The 20,641-nt window shown below is 39.8% G+C and overlaps 2 protein-coding genes across 14 annotated transcripts in view; both read left to right on the top strand.

The window, feature by feature from the left end:
- Nucleotides 1-20,641, top strand: part of LOC106090068 (MAP kinase-activating death domain protein) — a 211,703-nt gene that overhangs the window by 80,121 nt on the left and 110,941 nt on the right. The window lies entirely within an intron of this gene.
- LOC131996982 (uncharacterized) lies at nucleotides 7,797-13,638 on the top strand. Its single transcript, XM_059367194.1, has 3 exons — nucleotides 7,797-8,042; nucleotides 8,097-10,679; nucleotides 13,468-13,638. The coding sequence occupies exons 1-3, from the start codon at nucleotides 7,797-7,799 to the stop codon at nucleotides 13,636-13,638; spliced, it is 3,000 nt and encodes a 999-aa protein (XP_059223177.1).

The following is a 20,641-nucleotide window of genomic DNA, read 5'->3' as shown; positions in this document are numbered from 1 at the left end:
ATATTTCGAGGTGTTACAAACAGAATGGCGAAGTTAGTATACCCCCACCCTATGGTGGAGGATATAAAAGCAAGTAAAAGCGTGCTATGTTCGGCTGGGCCGAATCTTGATAACTCACCACCCATTTGCATACTTTTATTATACACATCAAACCATACCATACCATACTTAAACCAGCAAAAATTAATGCTTCAAGGAATCGAAGAAGGATGATCGAGAGACTGGTTTACATGTGAGCTATATCTGTTTATAAACCGCTTCGGAATGTACTTGGCACAGTTATTGGAAGTCATAACAAAACACTGCGTGCAAAATTTCAGCCAAATCGGATAAAAATTGCGGCTTGTAAGGGCTCAAGAAGTCAAATCGGAAGATCGGTTTATATGGGAGCTATATCAGGTTAAAGACCGATTCGGACCGTACTTTGCACAGTTATTGAAAGTCATAACAGAGCACTATGTGCAAAATTTTAGCCAAATCGGACAAAAATTGCGGTTTGTAAGGTCTCAAGAAGTCAAATCGGGAGACCGGTTTATATGAAGGCTATATCAGGTTAAAGACCTATTCGGACCGTACTTGGCACAGTTGTTATAAGTCATTACAAAACACTACGTGCAAAATTTCAGCTAAATCGGATAAGAATTGCGCCCTCTAGAAGCTCAAGAAGTGTTCTTGGCTGAAATTTTGGATGAAGCGATTTGTTATGACTTCCAATGACTGTGCTAAGTATGGTCTAAATCAGTCCATTACTTGAGATGGGTTTCTATCGGGTAAATACCCAATGCTTGGGTATTTATTGGGTAAATACCCAATAAATATTTTTTTTGGGTATTTATAATTTTGCACATATCTTGGGTCTAAAATATTTTGCAAACAATTTTTGATGATTTCGTATTCTGTGTATATAAACCTGATCTTCTGATCACATAAAATCGGATTTTAGTTACAATATATATAGTCGCTATATAGACCGATCTCCAGACTTATAGTCTTGAATCAATAAATTGGTTATTTTCCATCCGATTTCGATGAAATTTGGCACAGTGAGATCTGGTAGAATCACGCATTTCTGTGAAGTGTGGTTCGGATCGAACTTTATTTGGATATAGCTGCCCTATAGACCGACCGCACGATTTCCCGATATAGGGTATTGAGGCCATAAAAGATCCATTTATTATCCGAATTCGATGAAATTTGGCACAGTGTGTTCTGGTAGACCCCTATTCATTCCTGTCAAATGTGGTCCAGATCGGACCATATTTGGATATAGGTGACATGTAGACCATCTCCCGATTTAGTGTAATGCGCCTTATACCCTCCACCATAAGATGGGGGTATACTAATTTCGTCATTCTGTTTGTAACACCTCGAAATATGCGTCTGAGACCCCATAAAGTATATATATTTTTTATCGTCATATCATTTTAAGGAGGAGGCCACCGTAGCGCAGAGGTTAGCATGTCCGCCTATGACGCTGAACGCCTGAGTTCGAATCCTGGCGAGACCATCAGAAAAAATTTTCAGTGGTGGTTTTACCCTCATAATGCTGGCAACATTTGTGAGGTACTACGCCATGTAAAACTTCTCTCCAAAGAGGTGTCGCACTGCGGCACGCCGTTCGGACTCGGGTATAAAAAGGTGGCACCTTATCATTGAGCTTAAACTTGAATCGAACTGCACTCATTGATATGTGAGAAGTTTGCCCCTGTTCCTTAATGGAATGTCCATGGGGAAAAATTTTGCAATTTCCATATCATTTTAAGTCGATCTAGCCTTATCCGTCCATCTGTCCGTCTGTCTGTCCGTTTGTCTGTCGAAAGCACGCTAACTTTCAAAGGAGTAGAGCTAGGCTCTTGAAATTTTGCACAAATACTTTTTATTAGTATAGGTCGGTTGGGATTGTAAATGAGCCAAATCGGTCCATGTTTTGATATTAGTGCCACATAAACCGATCTTGGGTCTTGACATCTTGAGCCTCTAGAGGGCGTAATTCTCGTCTGATTTGGCAGAAATTTTTTACAACTTTTTCTCTCATGACTTTCAACATACGTGTCTAATATGGTCTGAATCGATCAATAGCTTGATACAGCACCCATATAATCCGATCTCCCGATTTTGCTTCTTAAGCACCTACAAGGCGCAATTCTTATCCGAATAAACTGAAATATTACACAATGACTTCTACAATGTCCAGCATTCATTTATGGTCCGAATCGGACTATAACTTGATAAAGCTCCAATAGCATAACAGTTCTTATTCAATATTCATTGTTGGCCTAAAAAGAGATACCGCGCATAGAACTCGACAAATGCGATCCATGGTGGAGGGTATATAAGATTCGGCCCGGCCGAACTTAGCACGCTCTTATATGTATCCCTCTTAACCCTTTTGTTGAATATCGTCCAGATCAGACCATATTTGGATATAGCTGCCATATAGACCGATCTCCAGATATAGAGTATTGGGCCTATAAAATGAGCTTTTTTCATCCGATTTCACCTTTGTGCCGAACATCGTCCAGATCGGATCTTATTTGGATATAGCTGCCATATAGACCGATCTCCCGATACAGAGTATTGAGCCCAAAAAAGGAGCATTTTTCATCCGATTTTGACGAAATTTAAAACAAATGCCTTCTAGAAATTTGGTCGGTCTATAGGGCAGCTATATCCAAATATAGTCCTATCTGAAGCACACTTCACTAACTGTGCCAAATTTTGAAAAATGACCAATATATTGCCTCAAGACTTTAAGTCTGGAGAATCGGTCTATAACTAAAATCCGATTTCATAAGATCAGAAGATCGGGTTTATGTACAAAGAATGCGAAATCATCAACAATTTTTTGCAAAATATTTTTATACCCAAGATATCTGCAAAATTATAAATGCCAAACTTTTGGTTATACATGGATAAATACCCGGGTATATACCTTTTGGGTATTTGCCCATTGCCCATCTCTATCCATAACCTTATATACTAGCCATATAAGCCGATCTACCGATAAGAGTTCTTTAGCTTCTAGAGGGCGCAATTCTTATCTGATTTGGCTGCATATGTCGTTTTGGTATGACTTTTAACAACTATGCCAAGTGTGTCTGGTACATCATCACAAGTATAGTTCATATCGGTCAATAACTTCATATAGCTCATATATATTTGAAAAAGTAAATGAAAGAACTTGGAAAATGTGATGCATGGTGGAGGGTATATAAGATTCGGCCCGACCGAACTTAGCACACTTATCATTTTGGGTTTTTTCCCTTACAATCTATGAGCCAACCGAAAGTAATACAGTCCATTTGAAGAACCTCACAGGATTACAGAGGGAACTAAAAACAAACTCTTTGTTCTGAACAACTCGCAGAATGTATTGTATATAAAAAGAAGATCTGTGTGGAGGCTCATGTTCCTGCCTGAAAGTCATATGAATTCGATAGTCTGCAAAGACATGAAGCATATTACTTGTCGAAACTTTGAGTTTGACCTTACGAAAGAAGTATTCTTTAAAGCTCATCTAATTAAATTAGATGTGGGTTTTTTTCTTTGGAGATTTGGGTTAAATGATTTAGTGCTATATAATAAATGTTCATTCATACCACAGCTGTTCAAAATACAATCAACTTAAGTAAGATTTACGTGTAGATCTTTTTATTTTTTTAATACAGTCATGTCACTTTCTCTTTACCAAGAAAACAAGGGAAAAATCGTTGTATCATTATCTCTAATGACACCATGATATTGCAAAAATTCCTAAGGACTAATTGTCCTCATGTCTCTATGTATAATTTATCAAGGTTTACTTGCATACAGTTCTGTTTCATAATCCCCCGTGCTCTGCTGTGGTTCTATTGTTCTACGCTTCTATGGCGACAATGCACAATATCTTATCCTAGATGAATAGTTGCCATTGTACAAATGTTAGCTTTAACTTCTACTAATCTCGTTAAAAGTAAATATTCTGCTATGAAACTATGGTCGATGTAACTTTACTAATTGGCTTTGCGCAAACTTCGAATTTATTTTCACAAAAAAAAGGGAATGAAAATTATCATAGGTATATTAAACGTTACAAGAGATGAAGATGAATAATGCATTAGCTATGTTGATGAGAATGCGAAGTGGGATGATGATGATGAACGTCTAGCAAAAGTGAAGCGAAATAAGAAACTGAGCTTTTAGGTGGAAACTTTGATTAGAAAAATTTCTGAGAAACATAATTTACACCATTACAATAATGAATGTGCTGATAGGTAATAAGAAATAGTATACATATATCTGAAAGCAATTAGCTTAAAAGATTCATAATGAAAAAATGGCACATAAGATTGCAATAATTATCTAATTTTTCGCAACAATGACCCTTCATTCTAATTACACAATAGCCGACACGTTCGTAGAAAGAAATAAGTGGCCCTCTCATATCGATTATCATCTCCAGTATCGATGACAACCCAAGGTATTAATTCATTTTAATACAGCATTGATGTGGTCGCAATGATAATAACTAGGCTTCGGAATTGTGTGCATTAAAAAAGTGTTTTCGGTGCATATACATTGAGAAGTAAAAGCGAGTGGATGTTTCACTTTATGTATTTCTTTCGAATTTTAAAAATTAACAAGTAAAAGCGGGCTAAGTTCGGCCGGGCCGAATCTTATATACCCTCCACCATGGAGCGCATTTGTCGAGTTCTTTTCCCGGCATATCTTCTTAGGCAAAACAAGTAAAAGCGTGCTAAGTTCGGCCGGGCCGAATCTTATATACCCTCCACCATGGATCGCATATGTCGAGTTATTTTCCCGGCATTTCTTCTTAGGCAAAAAAGGATATAAGAAAAGAGTTGCTCTGCTATTAAAACGATATCAAGATATGGTCCGGTTCGGACCATTGGGGCTCACAAAGTAAAATAGAGAGAACGATTTATATGGGATCTGTATCGGGCTATAGATCGATTCAGACCATAATAAACACGTTTGTTGATGGTCATGAGAGGATCCATCGTACAAAATTTCAGGCATATCGGATAATAATTGCGACCTCTAGGGGTCAAGAAGTCAAGATCCCAGATCGGTTTATATGGCAGCTGTATCAGGTTATGAACTGATTTTAACCTTATTTGACACAGTTGTTGAAAGTAAAAATAAAATACGTCATGCAAAATTTTAGCCAAATCGGATAGGAATTGCGCCCTCTAGAAGCTCAAGAAGTCAAATCCCCAGATCGGTTTATATGGCAGCTATATCAGGTTATGGACCGATTTGAACCATACTTGGCACCGTTGTTGGATATCATAACAAAACACGTCATGCAAAATTTCATTCCATTCGGACAAGAATTGCGCTCTCTAGAGGCTCAAGAAGTTAAGACCCAAGATCGGCTTATATGGCAGCTATATCAGTTTATGGACCGATTTGAACCATGCTTGGCACCGTTGTTGGATATCATAACAAAACACGTGGTGCACAATTTCATTCTATTCGGATAAGAATTGCGTATTCTAGGGGCTCAAGAAGTCAAGACCCAAGATCGGTTTATATGGCAGCTATATCAGGTTATGGACCGATTTGAACCATACTTGGCACAGTTGTTGGAAGTGATACTAGAACACTATATGCAAAATTTCAGTCAAATCGGATGAGAATTGCGCCCTCTAAAGGCTCAAGAAGTCAAGACCCAAGATCGGTTTATATGGCAGCTATATCAAAACATAGACCGATATGGCCCATTTACAATACCAACCGACCTACACTAATAAAAAGTATTTGTGGAAAATTTCAAGCGGCTAGCTTTACTCCTTCGGAAGTTAGCGCGCTTTCGACAGACAGACGGACGGAACTGGCTAGATCGACATAAAATGTCGCGACGATCAAGAATATATATACTTTATGGGGTCTCTGACGAATATTTCGAGTAGTTACAAACAGAATGACGAAATTAGTATACCCCCCATCCTATGGTGGAGGGTATACAAATAGGACAAATCAAAAACTTTTTTTGTCCGAACATTCTTTCAATTATGATGATAACATAACAATAACTGAAAATGTAGGAAATAAAACAAAAGTCCCCTCAAAAAATAGTAAACAAAATTGTCGCATGCACTCAGTTTTGCACTTTTAGAACAATTTGAGAAAGTGATTTATTTTTGATACTTTATTTATAAACCATTCGGCCCGGCCGAACTTAACAAGCTTTTACTTGTTTTTGATATTAAATGTAACACCTGACCTATCTTTTTCCAACCTTGAATCCTCGGGAACGATACTTCATAGAAACACCAAGTGTACCTTTTATTTATCAGGGAACCGAAAGCTGCTTACATGTAAAGTTTCAAAGCGATTGCACCACAAGAAGGAGTAGTGGTCTAAAATGGGTTAGGTTAGGTTAAAAAGAGGGTGCGGATATTAATCCGCCCCATGTCACTACGGACATACAGCTTTGCCTGTTGTATTTTTGTTGGTTTGTTGTGAGCTCTAAAAACTAAAAGTTAAGAATTCTATGCAACTTAAAAAATCCTTAATATTTTTTATAGACTGTAGCGTGATTATAACTGATGGACACACATACGGACGGACCGTTGCACGGACATAGTTAAATCGTCTTAGAATTTTACGGAATGTGTGGACCGACAAACTGCTCCAATCCTTAGACCAGTACCGGCTGGACCCTGTCCTTAGAGACTGGATAAACCATATGCTAAGGAACAGGTGGATAAGTTGTGTGTCCCTTGGCATAAATATAAAGGAGAAAGTGGCACAAGGCACGCCACAGGTGGGCATTTTATCGCCATTCCTATGGGTGACCACCATAAATGACCTATTACGGATGCCGACTGAGGAGGGATTTGAACTTCTAAGGGGTAAGGATCCAAAGGAGCTATGCAGAAGTGCTGAAAGGGTCTTGCATATGGCATATGACTGAGCTAGACCCAAGGGTATTAACATTAACCCAGAGAAGACTAAATATATGCATGTTAATATTTTTATTTTAATATTTTTCCATACCACTTCCCTAAGTAGGTTCATGTGTGGTATTGTGTCCCCACCTAAGTACCGGTGTCTTTTAGCCGCGAAAGCCGGGAAATGTCATAAAAAATGCCACAACGTCTCATCATCTTCCCCACATGCCCTGCACATGCTATCACTTGCCGCACTGGTTTTGCATAAGTGAGCTTGTAGTCCTATGTGTCCTGTTATGATACCAAAAGCTATACTGACCTCCTTCTTGCTTCCTTTCAGTAATAGCCTCGTCTTTTTACGATCCGGATCACCCCATAGGATTTTCGTCGTTCTACTGACTGTTTCGCTGTTCCATCGTATTACACGCGTTCGTCGGCCACGCCCTTAACTCGAACTGCGTTGACCGGAAAGGCTTCGGATCAACCAAGTTTATTGACGGCAGACCTCTGGCCTTCTCCGCCAAACCGTCGGCCCTTTCATTCCCCTTTACTTCATTATGGTTCGGCAACCAAACGATGCGGATTGCCATCCTCAGAGAAGGCGTTAATCTCCTTCTTACACTGCAAGACTGTGCCCTTATGGCCTTTTTACTGTCCGTAAAGATGTTCACAATCGACGTTCTTGCGTTAACACCACATCACCTCACGCAGTCCGTGATCGTCCGGATCTCCGCCTGCAGGATCGTATTATGGTCTTGCAGTGTAAAACAGATCTTAGTCCTTGGGTTCTCAATGTTGACCCCCAGGCCCACTCTGTCCTCTAGATTTGATCCATCCGTGTAACATGATTTTCCAGATGTTGAGAAAATTGAAACAGTGGCAGACAAAATTGAAAACATGAACCAGGATATAGGTGTATTAAAACATGAAATCGAAAAACTAAAAGTTCAACAACAAAAACACGAAAATTTACACGTTGCGAGTGACCTTCGGATAAACGGTATCCCTTATACAAATAACGAAAATCTATTTCAAATTTTTGACACTCTTTGCAACAATCTAAACATTGCTACTCCAACCATCAGAGCAATTTATCGAGTCTGCAATGTTAATAAAAATAGAGACACTCCAGAAACAATCATGGTGAATCTAACATCACCCTCTGATAAAAACTTTATTTTAAAAAATATATCGCAGTTCAAAAAAAGTCATAAAACTGCATTGCAACTACAACATGTGGGATATGATTCCGATAAACATATCTATGTAAACGAAAATCTTACCAGTTATAACTACAAAATACTTCAAAATGCACTTAAACTAAAACGGCAAAAATGCATCGAGTCAACATTTAGTCTCCGTGGCCTCGTATATGTCAAAAGAACAAAAGATGAGCCACCTATCATGGTTGATAGTACCAGCAAATTAATCAATCTTTTTTTAGATAGAGCAAAACAATGTTCCAAAGACAACTTAAAATGCATGATACGAATACTATCAAAACAAAAAACAGGCCTAAAACTGGTGCACATAAATGCCCAAAGTCTTAATAACAAAATGGATGAGTTTCGCGATACATTTATTAACTCCGACATCGACGCCATTTGTATATCTGAAACGTGGTTTCATCCTGAAATCGATAGCAGCATTTTTCATGTTACGGGATACAAACTGTTTAGAGCGGATCGTCATACTCATGGCGGCGGGGTAGCTATATATATCAAACATGGTATAAGCTGCTCTCTCAAATTTATGTCAAACCGCTCTTCCCGCATTGAATACTTATTTCTGGAACTTTTATCTGATGACAAGAAAAGATTACTGCTGGGTTGCGTCTACAGACCAAATTCATCAATAGATTTTGAAGAATTAATAGAAACTATTGATATAATTTCCATCGAGTACGACAATATAATCGTAGCTGGTGATTTTAATAGCAACTTGCTTGTTGAGCGCTGTCTTGCCGACTCAATGCAAACCCTAGGGCTACTTCCTGTGAATGATTCCGCACCAACTCACTTCACAAGAAGTAACGCGAGTCTGCTAGATGTGTTCTTTGTCAGCCATTTGTCCAAAATATCTCTCTACAATCAGCTAGATGCCCCCGCATTCTCCAAGCATGATTTGCTTTTCGTCACATACCACTTCGAAATTAATCCCACTGTTTGTACATCGACATATCGCGACTTCAAAAACATTGACTGGCCACTTCTGCATCAAAGTTTAGATGAAGTACCTTGGGAAGAGATTTTCTATATGGAAGGTGTTGACGAACAAGTTTCCTTCCTAAATCATAACCTTTGCTCAATTTACGACACATGCGTTCCTGTCAAAGTCATTTATACTAACAGAAAACAACAGCCATGGTTTACTCCTGAAATCAAGCACTTGATCAGCGTTCGAAATTTGGCATATAAAAGATGGAAACGTTATAGACTGCCTACACTGTATGACACGTTTAAATCCGCTAGAAGAGATGTGCTCAAAAAGACTAACGAGTCCAAAAAGCAGTACTATAAAAGGAAATTCGAAAATGCAATTGATAGTAAGCGAAAATGGAAAGAAATAAGGAACATCGGAATTGGATCGAAATCCAATACCAACACTGATTGTCTTTCTATCTCTGACCTAGATGAGATAAATGAAAACTTTTTGAAAATAAATACTGTGGACCCTGGCACAAACACTTATTCTAATATTTCTACAGCACAGATTGAAGACACATTCTCGTTTAGATGTGTTAGTCCCGAAGAAGTCTTACAAAGTTTTGCAACCATAAAGTCTGACGCAATGGGATTTGATGGCATACATCCTAGATTTGCCAAATTGGTACTGCCGAAAATACTTCCATTTGTTACACACATTTATAACAACATTCTTACAAAGTCAACGTTCCCAACAGACTGGAAATTGGCAAAAATTATACCGATACCCAAACGGAATTCAGAGTTCCGTCCGATTGCTATCCTGCCGTTTTTCTCTAAAGCTTTGGAACGTATTATAAATACTCAAATAGATGCCTTCCTGAGTTTCAGAGGTCTTTTGAATGATAGACAATCTGGTTTTCGAACAAAAAGAAACTGCTCTACTGTATTAATTGACGTTGTGGAAGAATTGAGACAAAATATGGATAAAAATATGGTATCATTTCTGGTTTTACTGGACCACAGTAAAGCCTTTGACACAGTGAACCATGATATTCTTATCTCGAAGCTTGACAGACTTTTCTTTTTCTCCAAACCGGCCTGTAAACTGATTTCATCATACATTACCGGACGCCGTCAATCCGTCAATGTCGGTGATACAACATCTGCGGCACTTGATGTACCTAGAGGTGTTCCGCAGGGCTCTATCCTTGGTCCCTTACTTTTTTCTGTATACATAAATGATCTACCTGATATTCCAATGCATTGTAATGTGCAAATGTACGCTGACGATGTTCAGCTTTTCTCCAGCGCTAAACCAAATTGCGTACAATCATGTATAAATAATATTAATTGCGATCTGAATGAAATCCAGAACTGGGCGAGTAAAAATAGTCTCTGTCTAAATCCGTCAAAAACTAAACTGATGAAAATTTTAAAACGATCAACCACCCAGATTCCTCCTGTAAGAGCTACTTTGAACAACTCGGTAATAGAAACTGTTGATACATCCTGCAACCTTGGTGTAATATTCAATTCCAAACTGACTTGGACTAATCATATAAACAAAGCTGTTGGTAAAGTTCAAGGAATGCTGCGAAGTTTGTGGTCTGTGCGGACTTCTACACCTTTTCAAGTACGTATGCTTTTAGCGAAATCTTACCTTATACCTACTCTACTTTATGGATGTGAAATTTTCGCAAATTGTGATTCGAGAGACTTCAACAAACTAAAAGTAAGCTACAATAACATTGCTCGCTACATATTTAATAAGAAAAGGAGAGACCGAATTTCTCAATTCGCCCACAAAATATTCGACATTAGTTTCGAAAACCTCCTCAAAGCGAAATGCGTTATTTTACTGCAAAAAATAATCTATCTTAAGCAGCCAAAATATCTTTATGATCATCTCCATTTTGCTCGATCTGGCAGAGGACTAAAAATCATTCTACCACGCTTCCGAACCTCAAACTCTGAAAAACAATTTTTAATCAACAGTATTCGTCTTTGGAACAATTTGCCATCCAACATCCAAACCATAAGTAATGCTACTCTTTTCAAGAAAACAATTTTCAAACACTATATTTAAAGTATAATTCCTAAAAAATTCTCTTATGATAAATTTTATAATATAATTACTTTTTTATTTATATTTTTCTTAACACATATTCGATGTAATCCATTCCTTAAACCGGCATCGTCACTTATAAGATTTTTATCTTGTGATGTCTGGTATCAATAAACAAACAAACAAACAAACAAACAATACTAGGGTTCCGTCAGTACAAAACTATGCCACTGACAGCAGTAACTCGCACTCGACTTCAACTGTCGTCTCAGGTATCCGATCGGAAACTTCTTCCCTTCATTTCAGGTTTCCTATCATCGCCTCTATTATACCGCGATGGTATGAGCTGCTCCCATCCTCAATCCATTCTCCATTGCCTTAAGTTTCATAGCCGCAGTGGCTGCCTCACACTTAATCGGTATGTCAATGGGTCGGATATCTAGAATAGTCTCCAGTGAGTGATCCTCATTACTCCGCCTATACCAAAACAACATGTCCTCTGAACCTGTTGTATGGTCCTTATCTTGCACTTTTCTCCGTAGCAGTCCACCAAACTACTGAGGCATAAGTAAGTATTAGTGTTATCATGCTCATATAGAGCCAGTGGACTATCCTCGGATTCAGGCCCCATTTCAAGCCTACGGCTCGTCTACGTAGTGCCCAACATCTGTGAGGCTTCTCAGTAAGCTCCTTAATGTGACACAACAAATTAAGTTTTCTATCCAATATCACTCCTAAATATTTGACCTTGTCAGATATCGAAATCGTTTTAGTGAGGAAACGTGGTGCCTTAAATTGGCGCACCTTCGTCTCCCTAGTTAACAGGCATATATTCAGTCTTCTCGGGGTTAACGTTGACACCCTTGGGTCTAGCCCAGTCATATGCCATACTCAAAACCCTTTCGGCTCTTCTGAATAGCTGGTTCGGATCCTTATCCTTATATCCTTAAGTATCATAATATCGTCTGCGTAGCAGACGGGTTCAAGTCCCTCCTCAGTCAGCATCCGTAATAGGTCATTTATGGTAGACACCCATAGGATTGGCGATAAAATTCCTCCCTGTGGAGTGCCTTGTGCCACTTTCTCCTTAATATTTATGCCGAGGCACACACAATTTATCGACATGTTCTGGGTTATCCAGTCTCTAAGGACAGGGTCCAGCCGGTACTGGTCTAAGGATTGTATCAGTTTATCGGTCCGCACATTCCGTAAAATTCTAAGACGATTCAACGATGTCCGTGTAACGGTCCGTCCGTCTGTGTGTCCATCAGTTATAATCACGCTACAGTCTTTAAAAATTGAGATATTGAGCTGAAATGTTGTAGGGTCTCGAGCCCTTAAAAGCCGCGATCTACCGTTTAAGGGTCTTGAGCCAATAAAAGCTGCATTTATAACCCGATTTCGCTGAAACTTGAAACAGTGAGTTGTTTAAAGCCTCTCGACATCCGACCTAAATATTCAGATTGGACTATTTTTAGATATTGCTGCCATATAGACCGACTTGCCGATTAAGGGTCTTAAGCCCATAAAAGATGCATTTATTACCCGATTTCGCTGGAATTTCACACAATGACTTGTATTAAGCCTCCCGTCACCCGACCAGCATATGGTCCAGATCAGACTATATTTAGATGTAGACATCGGTGTATGCATCTATATCTATTTATTGGTCTATATCAATAAATAAATATAGATGTAAAGACCGATCTTCCGATTTAGGGTCTTTATCCCTAAAAAGCGAATTTGTTGCCCGATTTCGCTGAAACAGTGACTTGTATAAGGGTATTCGGGACCTGAATCAAATATGATAAAGACCAGCCACCATTTGCATTACTCTGGATGTGGTAGTAGAGTTGTTATGAAATAGTATGGTTAATTTATTCATGGTGGTGGATATCCAAAGTTCGAACTTAACAAGTTTTTACTTGTTTTAGTTCAACTCCTTGGAACCCTAATAATAGCATAGCATCATCCAAAATAACCTATATAAGTAATTTTGTTTTTTTGATTAAAATCTCTGCAAGTCAAGTGAACAGTTAAGTGGACTGAAAATTACTTTAAATAATAAAAATAAATGTGTGCCATAATCTCTATGCCTTTTGATGACCTTAAAAATTGCAGGAAATATTTTTAAATAAATCTGTTTTAAAGCTTTTAAAAGAAATCAAAGACTTTAAAAGCGTTTTATCCATTCGTCCTCCACAATTCGTTCTATGTGTAGCAATTGTCTCTGGAGAACAAAGAGCTTATTCGCTTTCATGTCATGTCTGTCTCCAATTAAGCGTCGCCAATTGTCTCAACTTTCCGCAAACTCATCATTAACATTTGCCATGACCTCAGAAGTGCCTTTTTTTAGAGAATTCAAAAAGAAAGAAAAAACACAATAGCACCCACATCAACTAAAGCCTTTGACTTACATACATTACCACTAACACTGACACTAACAACACCAACACCACTACCATCATCTAGCAATGCAAATCGCCATAATCCTTTTTGGTGCGCTTATGCCACTGAAATCATGTGATGACTATTCTACATTTAGACGATAGTAGTTTTTTGTTACAAGGTCATTGGAATGACGAGGATGCTCACTTTGTTTTTCTCCATGAGTCGAGATTTTTCAATGAAAATGCTGCTTGTGTTTCGCACTCAGCTCTGCCCTATAGTTTAACACCAGTGCTGGTGGTGCAGAATTCTAAGCCAAATGTGCTGCAGTTTTGTCGTTCATTAGTGCGAATTCAGTGATTTTAATTTTCGTTCGCTCTGTCGGTGTTTTTTGTTTCGATGTCGGATAGCATCTATTGTTCTAAGGAGTTTCCCCTTGAGAGATTCGTTTTCATGAGTTTTTAAACTTTTTCTCAATGAATGCTAAATGGCCAGTGCAAAATGAACAAAACGCTTATTTCTTTTCGCTCTGTCGTCGACGTCATCATACACCGCATGGCAGGCACATTTTTGCAGATTATCCCTTTTAGACTGCTCGAATGTTGAAGTTATTGGAGAGTCTTTAAATTGGTTTAAGGACCATTATAAAATAAACTTGACTTTGTTGGGCGTATCAACAATGTTTGTTTTCGTCGAAAATTGATTACATTTCAGGAAAATAAATATAAATGTGTGTTTGAAGCAAATAAGGATTTGAAAACAGGAATGGTAGGAGCATGGAAACACTTAAAGACTAAAGGACTCGCCCAGCTAACAGATTAAGAGATAGAAAAAAATACGAAAAAGTAAAAAGGGCGTCTGTATACTTGTCCCTCGGCGGAGATACATTTACTGGTGAGAATAGTCAAACAATCAGATAAAAAAGTTTTTGTAGGCAGCGATGCCAACTCAAACCACATTTCATGGGATGGAACTAATATTTAACAACCAAACAGATGCATCCTGAAAAAACAATAGTTTGGAGTGGTTTATGAGCCGATGGCACCAACGGCCATTATTCTCCAAAGACGATCGTGGAGGAAACGTTATCTTAAATGACAAATGCCCATGAACATTCCAGTAAGGAACAGGAACAAAGTTTTCACGTTTCAACAAGTGCAGATCGATTCAAGATTCAGCTTATTGACAAGGGAATTCATTATTACTAACGAGTCCGAATAGCGTGCCATAGTGCGACACCTTCTTGGGGAGAAGCTTTTACATGGCTGTCATACCAAATGGTAGAGGATCTTTCAAATGTCGCCAGCATTAGGAAGGGATATCCTGTTCTAAAATTGTTTCCGATTTTCTCGTAAGGATTCGAAACCAGGCGTTCAGCGTCATAGGCGGAAATACTTACCTCTTCACTACGGTGATCTCCGATCATCAACCGCCGAGGTGCAAAATTGGACAAAATTGAACCGGACCCAGTTACATTAACATGAATTTATTTTTAAAAAGTAAAAGCGTGAGACCCCCGCTGCGCAGAAGTTAGCATGTCCGCCTATGACACTGGCCAGGGTGCCTTCAATAAACTTGGTTAGCCCGAAGCCTTTCGGGTTCACGCAGTCCGAGTTAAGGACGTGGGCAACGAATGCGCATGCAACATTGTGGAACAGCGAAACGGTCGTGAGGACGGCGAAAATCCTATGGGGAGATCCAGATCGTGAGAAGACGAGGCTATTACTGAAAGGATGTAAGAAGGCGGTAAGTATAGCTATTGGTATCATAACTGAACACATAGGACTACCAGCTCACTTATGTAAAATCGGTGCGGCAAGTGATAGCATGTGCAGGGTATGCGGGGAAGATGATGAGATGTTGGAGCATTTCCTTTGTCATTGCCCGGCTTTGATCCTAGCTTTGATCCATCCGTACAACATGATCTTCCAAATGGCAATACTAGGGTTCCGTCAATCCAAGACTGTGCCGCTGGCAGCAGTGCCTCGAACTCGACTTCAAGGTTCATCTCAGGTATCCTAACGGAATACATAGGACTACCAGCTCACTTATGTAAAATCGGTGCGGCAAGTGATAGCATGTGCAGGGTATGCGGGGAAGATGATGAGATGTTGGAGCATTTCCTTTGTCATTGCCCGGCTTTGATCCATCCGTACAACATGATCTTCCAAATGGCAATACCAGGATTCCGTCAATCCAAGACTGTGCCGCTGGCAGCAATGCCTCACACTCGACTTCAAGGTTCCTCTCATGTATCCGATCGGAAACCTCGTCCCTTCCTTCCAGCTTTCCTATTGTCGCCTCGATTATACCGCGTTGGTATGAGCTACTCCTATCCTCAATCCATTCTCCCATCGCCTTAAGTCTCATAGCCGCAGTGGCTGCTTCACACTTAATCTGTATGTCAGTGGGTCGGATATCTAGAATAGTCTCCAGTGCCCTAGTGGGCGTGGTCTTCATTGCTCCGCCTATGCCAAGACAACATGTTCTCTGAGCCTGTTGTATGGTCCTTATAAAACAGGCCAGGTCCCAGTTAATACTCAAGCTTACAAGTCCGACATAAGTGGGCTACTTTCTGGCCATAATCGTCTGGTTCCAGGAGACTTCAAAGCGCATCACGTTTCATGGCATTCTACCCTAGGTAAGGACCAGCGGGGCATAGCTTTGGCGGAGAAGATTGAAGGCTCGACGTGTTTTGCACGGATGACGAGGATGTGTAGCAGCTCGCCAGACATTTCCATTGCATATATCTCACCATCGACCGACCATCCGACTTCATAACCTCTGGTCTGGGGGTCGATTGGGTCGGCTTCAGAGAGTATACCAATCGATGTGCTATATGGTGTTGTGGGCTAGTGGACGAAGCTTCAAAAGTCCACCTACGTTCAATATTCAGGCGGATGGCTTGTTATTGCATCACAGCCACTTTGACCAGCGAAAACTGCTGTGAGGTTAAGGGAACTTTCTTTTTGTTCATGTGGCCGCTGCGGGCACTGTGTTATGCTGCCAGATGTTGCAGGCGGGGTGGATTACACATTGTCTGAGCCTTTTTTTTTGATAGAAAGCACTGTTGAAATGGTTAAGATATAAAGTCATACCGACGATTGACATAAATATCTACTCAGACAGCCAGGTTGCTATCAAATTCGAGGAGAATGTATTTACGAATTCGAAAACCGCCATCGACTGTCGTAGATCTCTCAACGAGATGGCTGAACAGTTCAATATTCACCTGCTCTGGGTTCCGGGACACAGAGATATCCCGGGGAATTGTAGAGCAGACGAGCTTGCGGTACTAGAAACTACCTTACACATTCCAGGGGATCTGGAATCTGTGCGAACACCTCTAGCGACATGAAAACTAGGTCTACAGGATCAGGCCTGAAGGGCAACGAATGACAGATGGCCACAAAAGGCGGTTGTGAGCAATCATCAATTATGTGGCCTAATCTAGACATGAAGAGAGTTGAGACAAGAGAGTTGAGAAAAAGGAGACTATAGAACAACTGCATATTGAGCCCCTTGAAGGCGCATTTGTTGTCCTATTTGTCTGAAATTTCGTACGTAGTGTTTTATCAACTTAACATTTATAAGACGCTTCCAATATACTTTTAATCGAAGACGGGTTTACCAATCTCTCAAATATAACTCTTGAGTATACCTGATGTACAGGTATAAAGTTATGTAATGGGTATTCAAAACTTGATTTAACGCATATTTAGGTGCTTTTTCTGACAATGTGAATTATTTAAAATATTTTTAACAAATTTCTAGTCCTATTTCTTTTGATAGTTATCAGCATTATTCAACTATGGAAACATCAAATTCCTATGCTTAGCCACTGAAAGACCCATACTTACATTTGTTCTCCATAATAACCCCAAGAATAATAAAAAAGCAATAATGAAATGAAAATGAATTCACTTCATTGCTGTGGACATGTTTACAAAAGTTCTTACGTTGAATATTTTCCAGGATTCATTGCAAATTGCTGTCTCTGCTTGCCTGTTCTAAGATCAAGCATCGGCATCGGATTGAGTTGAAAGGGGTTCCTGTTCGTATGGTTAACCACTGCCTCAGAATATGGCACGCGCGTGTCTCTCAAAGTATAATTTGAACCACGACAGCAATAACAGCCAACCACCAGGTGGCAATAACAAAGAACATTCATGCCACATGCTAATGGGGCGGCGGATATATACTCCTATAAAGCATCGTACTGTGAATATGCATGCATCCTGGGTATACATACGTATGCGGGTTTAAGTGCCTTGCGGTTTGTAGTATCTACTCAAGCGCGTTGAGACAACTGCCAACTTTAAGGACCTCATCGTTTAATATAAAAGTTGTTAATTTCATAAATTTATGTTTTGTTTACAAACAAATGGAGAGAAGAGTGCTATAAACCGCACCCCCAAACAACAGTAAAAGTTTTAAATGCCTTATTGAGTACCCGTTCTCTACAACACCCTCTCCCCTAATACGCTGTGTATTGGGAAGTTGTTTGTGTGGAAAACTTTATTGCACGTTTTCCAGCAAATTGATTTTTAATTAATATGCAATCATCTTCATCCGTGGTTTGTTTTTTCTGCCGCACAAAATTGCATTTCACTCAAGGGATTGCAGCACATAGGGGAAAAATCAAATATGTAACAGTGGGCATGCAAAAAAAGTATCATTTCAAAAAATACAATTTTTTTTTTTAAATTATATTAATTTGTCCCATTAGCCGAACGTAGAGTAGCGTTCCAAGCGCCTCGATTTTCTGCGTTCCATCTTAAATCTTTGACACTAAGTTTAAAGGTGTCTCCCACCACTTGATCTTTTCATCGTGCTCTTGGCCGTTCCGATTTGCTACGGTGTACCACTGCAAATGACTTCTTTGCTGTCAACATGACCTAGCCAACGCAACCGTTGTATTTTGATGTGCTTAACTATGCTATCGTCGTCCTACAGTTAGTGGTTCATACGACTGCTATGTTATCCATTAACGCAAACTGGTCCATATATTTTACGAAGGATTTTTCTCTCAAACACTCCACATACTGCCTCATCTGCTTTCACAAGTACCCATGCCTCAGAACCATATAAGAGAGCGGGTAGTATCAGTGTCTTGTGTGGTGTAAATCGTGTCTGTCGAGTGGTGGATTTCCTCCTCAGCAGTTTGCTCAATCCAAAATACCATCTGTTAGCCAATATTATCCTTCGTTTTATTTCAAAACTGGTGTCATTTGTTTTTGTTACGGCGGCGCCAAGTAGATAAAATTGTTGACTATCTGAAACCTGCAGTTCCCAACAATCTCCATTTTATATATCTGCTCGGGCTTACAGAGTTTTGTGGGAGTTGATCTCATCCATTTTGTTTCCATTTACTGTCAAACACACTTTCGTTAATTCTCTTTCGATTCTTTTAAGTCGATGTCGCTGGCATAGGCGAGAAGCATATTTTCTCTTGTGAGTAGTGTGCCATGCCTATTCACATCTGGATATGGTTTAATCTCCTTTCAGCAAGATGTTTAAGAGATCGCATGCTTAACTGTCTCCTTGTCTGAAACCTCGTTTGGTATTGACAGATTCGGAGAGGTTCTTTCCTAACTGAGGAAGGTCTATCAGCAAACGTCATCCTGAAAAGTCGTATTAGTTTTGCAATGATACAAAACTCAGACATGGCTTGAAATAGCTTTGAACGTAAAGGGCTGTCGAAGGCGACTTTTTAGTCAACGAAAAGGTGATAGGTGTTGATTTGTCCTTCCGTGTCTTTTCCAGGATTCGGCGATGGTCTATGGTGAATTTTCCTGGTCCAAGGCCACGCTGATAGCTCCCAATTTTTTCGTTGACTTTAAATTTTAATCTTTCACACAGCACGCTCCATAGTATCTTGTATGCGATGGGGAGTAGACTTTTTCCTCTGTAGTTAGCACATACTGTCTTGTTCCCTTTCTTGTGTACGTGACATAGTATGCTGAGTTTCCAATCGTCGGGTATGTGTTTTTATAGACAAATTGCGGAGACGAGCTGATACATACGTGTGTCGACTCCGGTATAAAACAGTTCAGCCGGTAACCCAAGGGCTTTCTTGGGGGATGCTTTTGATACCCAAGTACAGATGTTGCGGCTCTTGCCATGAAGAGGGCAATGGTTTGTCATTGCGTTGCTTTACTATCGGGACAAAGCTTGTAGCTTTTGGAGTCGGTAATAACTTCGTTCGATTTATATCGAGCTTTCTCAGAGATCGCACTATACGAGTTGTTGTAGATGGGTTCTCATCAGATGAGTATGCATTGGCCGCAGGTGTGCCACAAGGCTCTGTCCTTTCCACTTCCCTTTTTCTTATTTTCATTGAAGATCTATTGGGTCAGACTTCGAATCCAACCTACTCATTTGCCGATGACGGTAGTCTTTGTCATTCATTTTCAGGAGTTCCAAAATCATCCTTGGATCTACTTGACCAGGTTCAATGGAGAGCGATGGTGTTGATTGGGGACAGTAGAGTATACAACAGAATGTCTTCTGTCATTATTTTCATGGCTCTATCGTTATTTTCATGGCGTGTGTTCCAGGTATATTCGTCTTCTTATCCCTGCCGTTAGGATGTTCAGTAGGAATATAAGACTTGGCAGGAACTCACACCCATTTGTAATTGAGTCGCCAGTCGACCGAACCATGCATTACCGAAAAAAATAATTTTTCGCACGAACCATTCGTATGTGGCATCGACTTACGACTAACGTCTTTCCCACCGACATTGACGTTCAGAAATTTAAGACGAATATCAAAAAACACTACTCTCTCTTTCCCCCCTTCAACCCTTAACTTTCCCAATTGCCAACGCAATGCACTGCATATAAAGGGGACATCCCCTGCGTGTTGGTTAAGCGAAAAAAAGACATGAAGAGCTTTGTTCCAGCAATTGAGTCAGCCTAGTAGAGTATGCCGTTGCCACTTGCTGTGTTTGCAGCTTTCCTATGTCCAGCTTCCGTGCAGTGTGAGATCGTATGTTTCTCGCCAAACTAAGACGTGTGCGAACCTTAACTGCAATAAGGTTAGGTTAGGTTGAAAAAGAGGGTACGGATATTAAACCGCCCCATGACTTTATGGACATACACTCAACCCAGTAATCGGCTTGTTGTGCGCTCTAAAAC

Source organism: Stomoxys calcitrans, chromosome 4 (assembly GCF_963082655.1).
Source record: "Stomoxys calcitrans chromosome 4, idStoCalc2.1, whole genome shotgun sequence".
Lineage (NCBI taxonomy): Eukaryota > Metazoa > Arthropoda > Insecta > Diptera > Muscidae > Stomoxys > Stomoxys calcitrans.
This window is presented reverse-complemented; position numbering and strand designations above follow the sequence as displayed.

Coding starts and splice junctions, on each gene's coding strand:
- LOC131996982 (XM_059367194.1), top strand. CDS start 7,797: ATGAACCAGGATATAGGTGTATTAAAACATGAAATCGAAAAACTAAAA. Junction 8,043..8,096: donor ACACTCCAGAAACAATCATG/GTGAATCTAACA, acceptor AATATATCGCAG/TTCAAAAAAAGTCATAAAAC. Junction 10,680..13,467: donor GGACTTCTACACCTTTTCAA/GTACGTATGCTT, acceptor GCCTTTTTTTAG/AGAATTCAAAAAGAAAGAAA.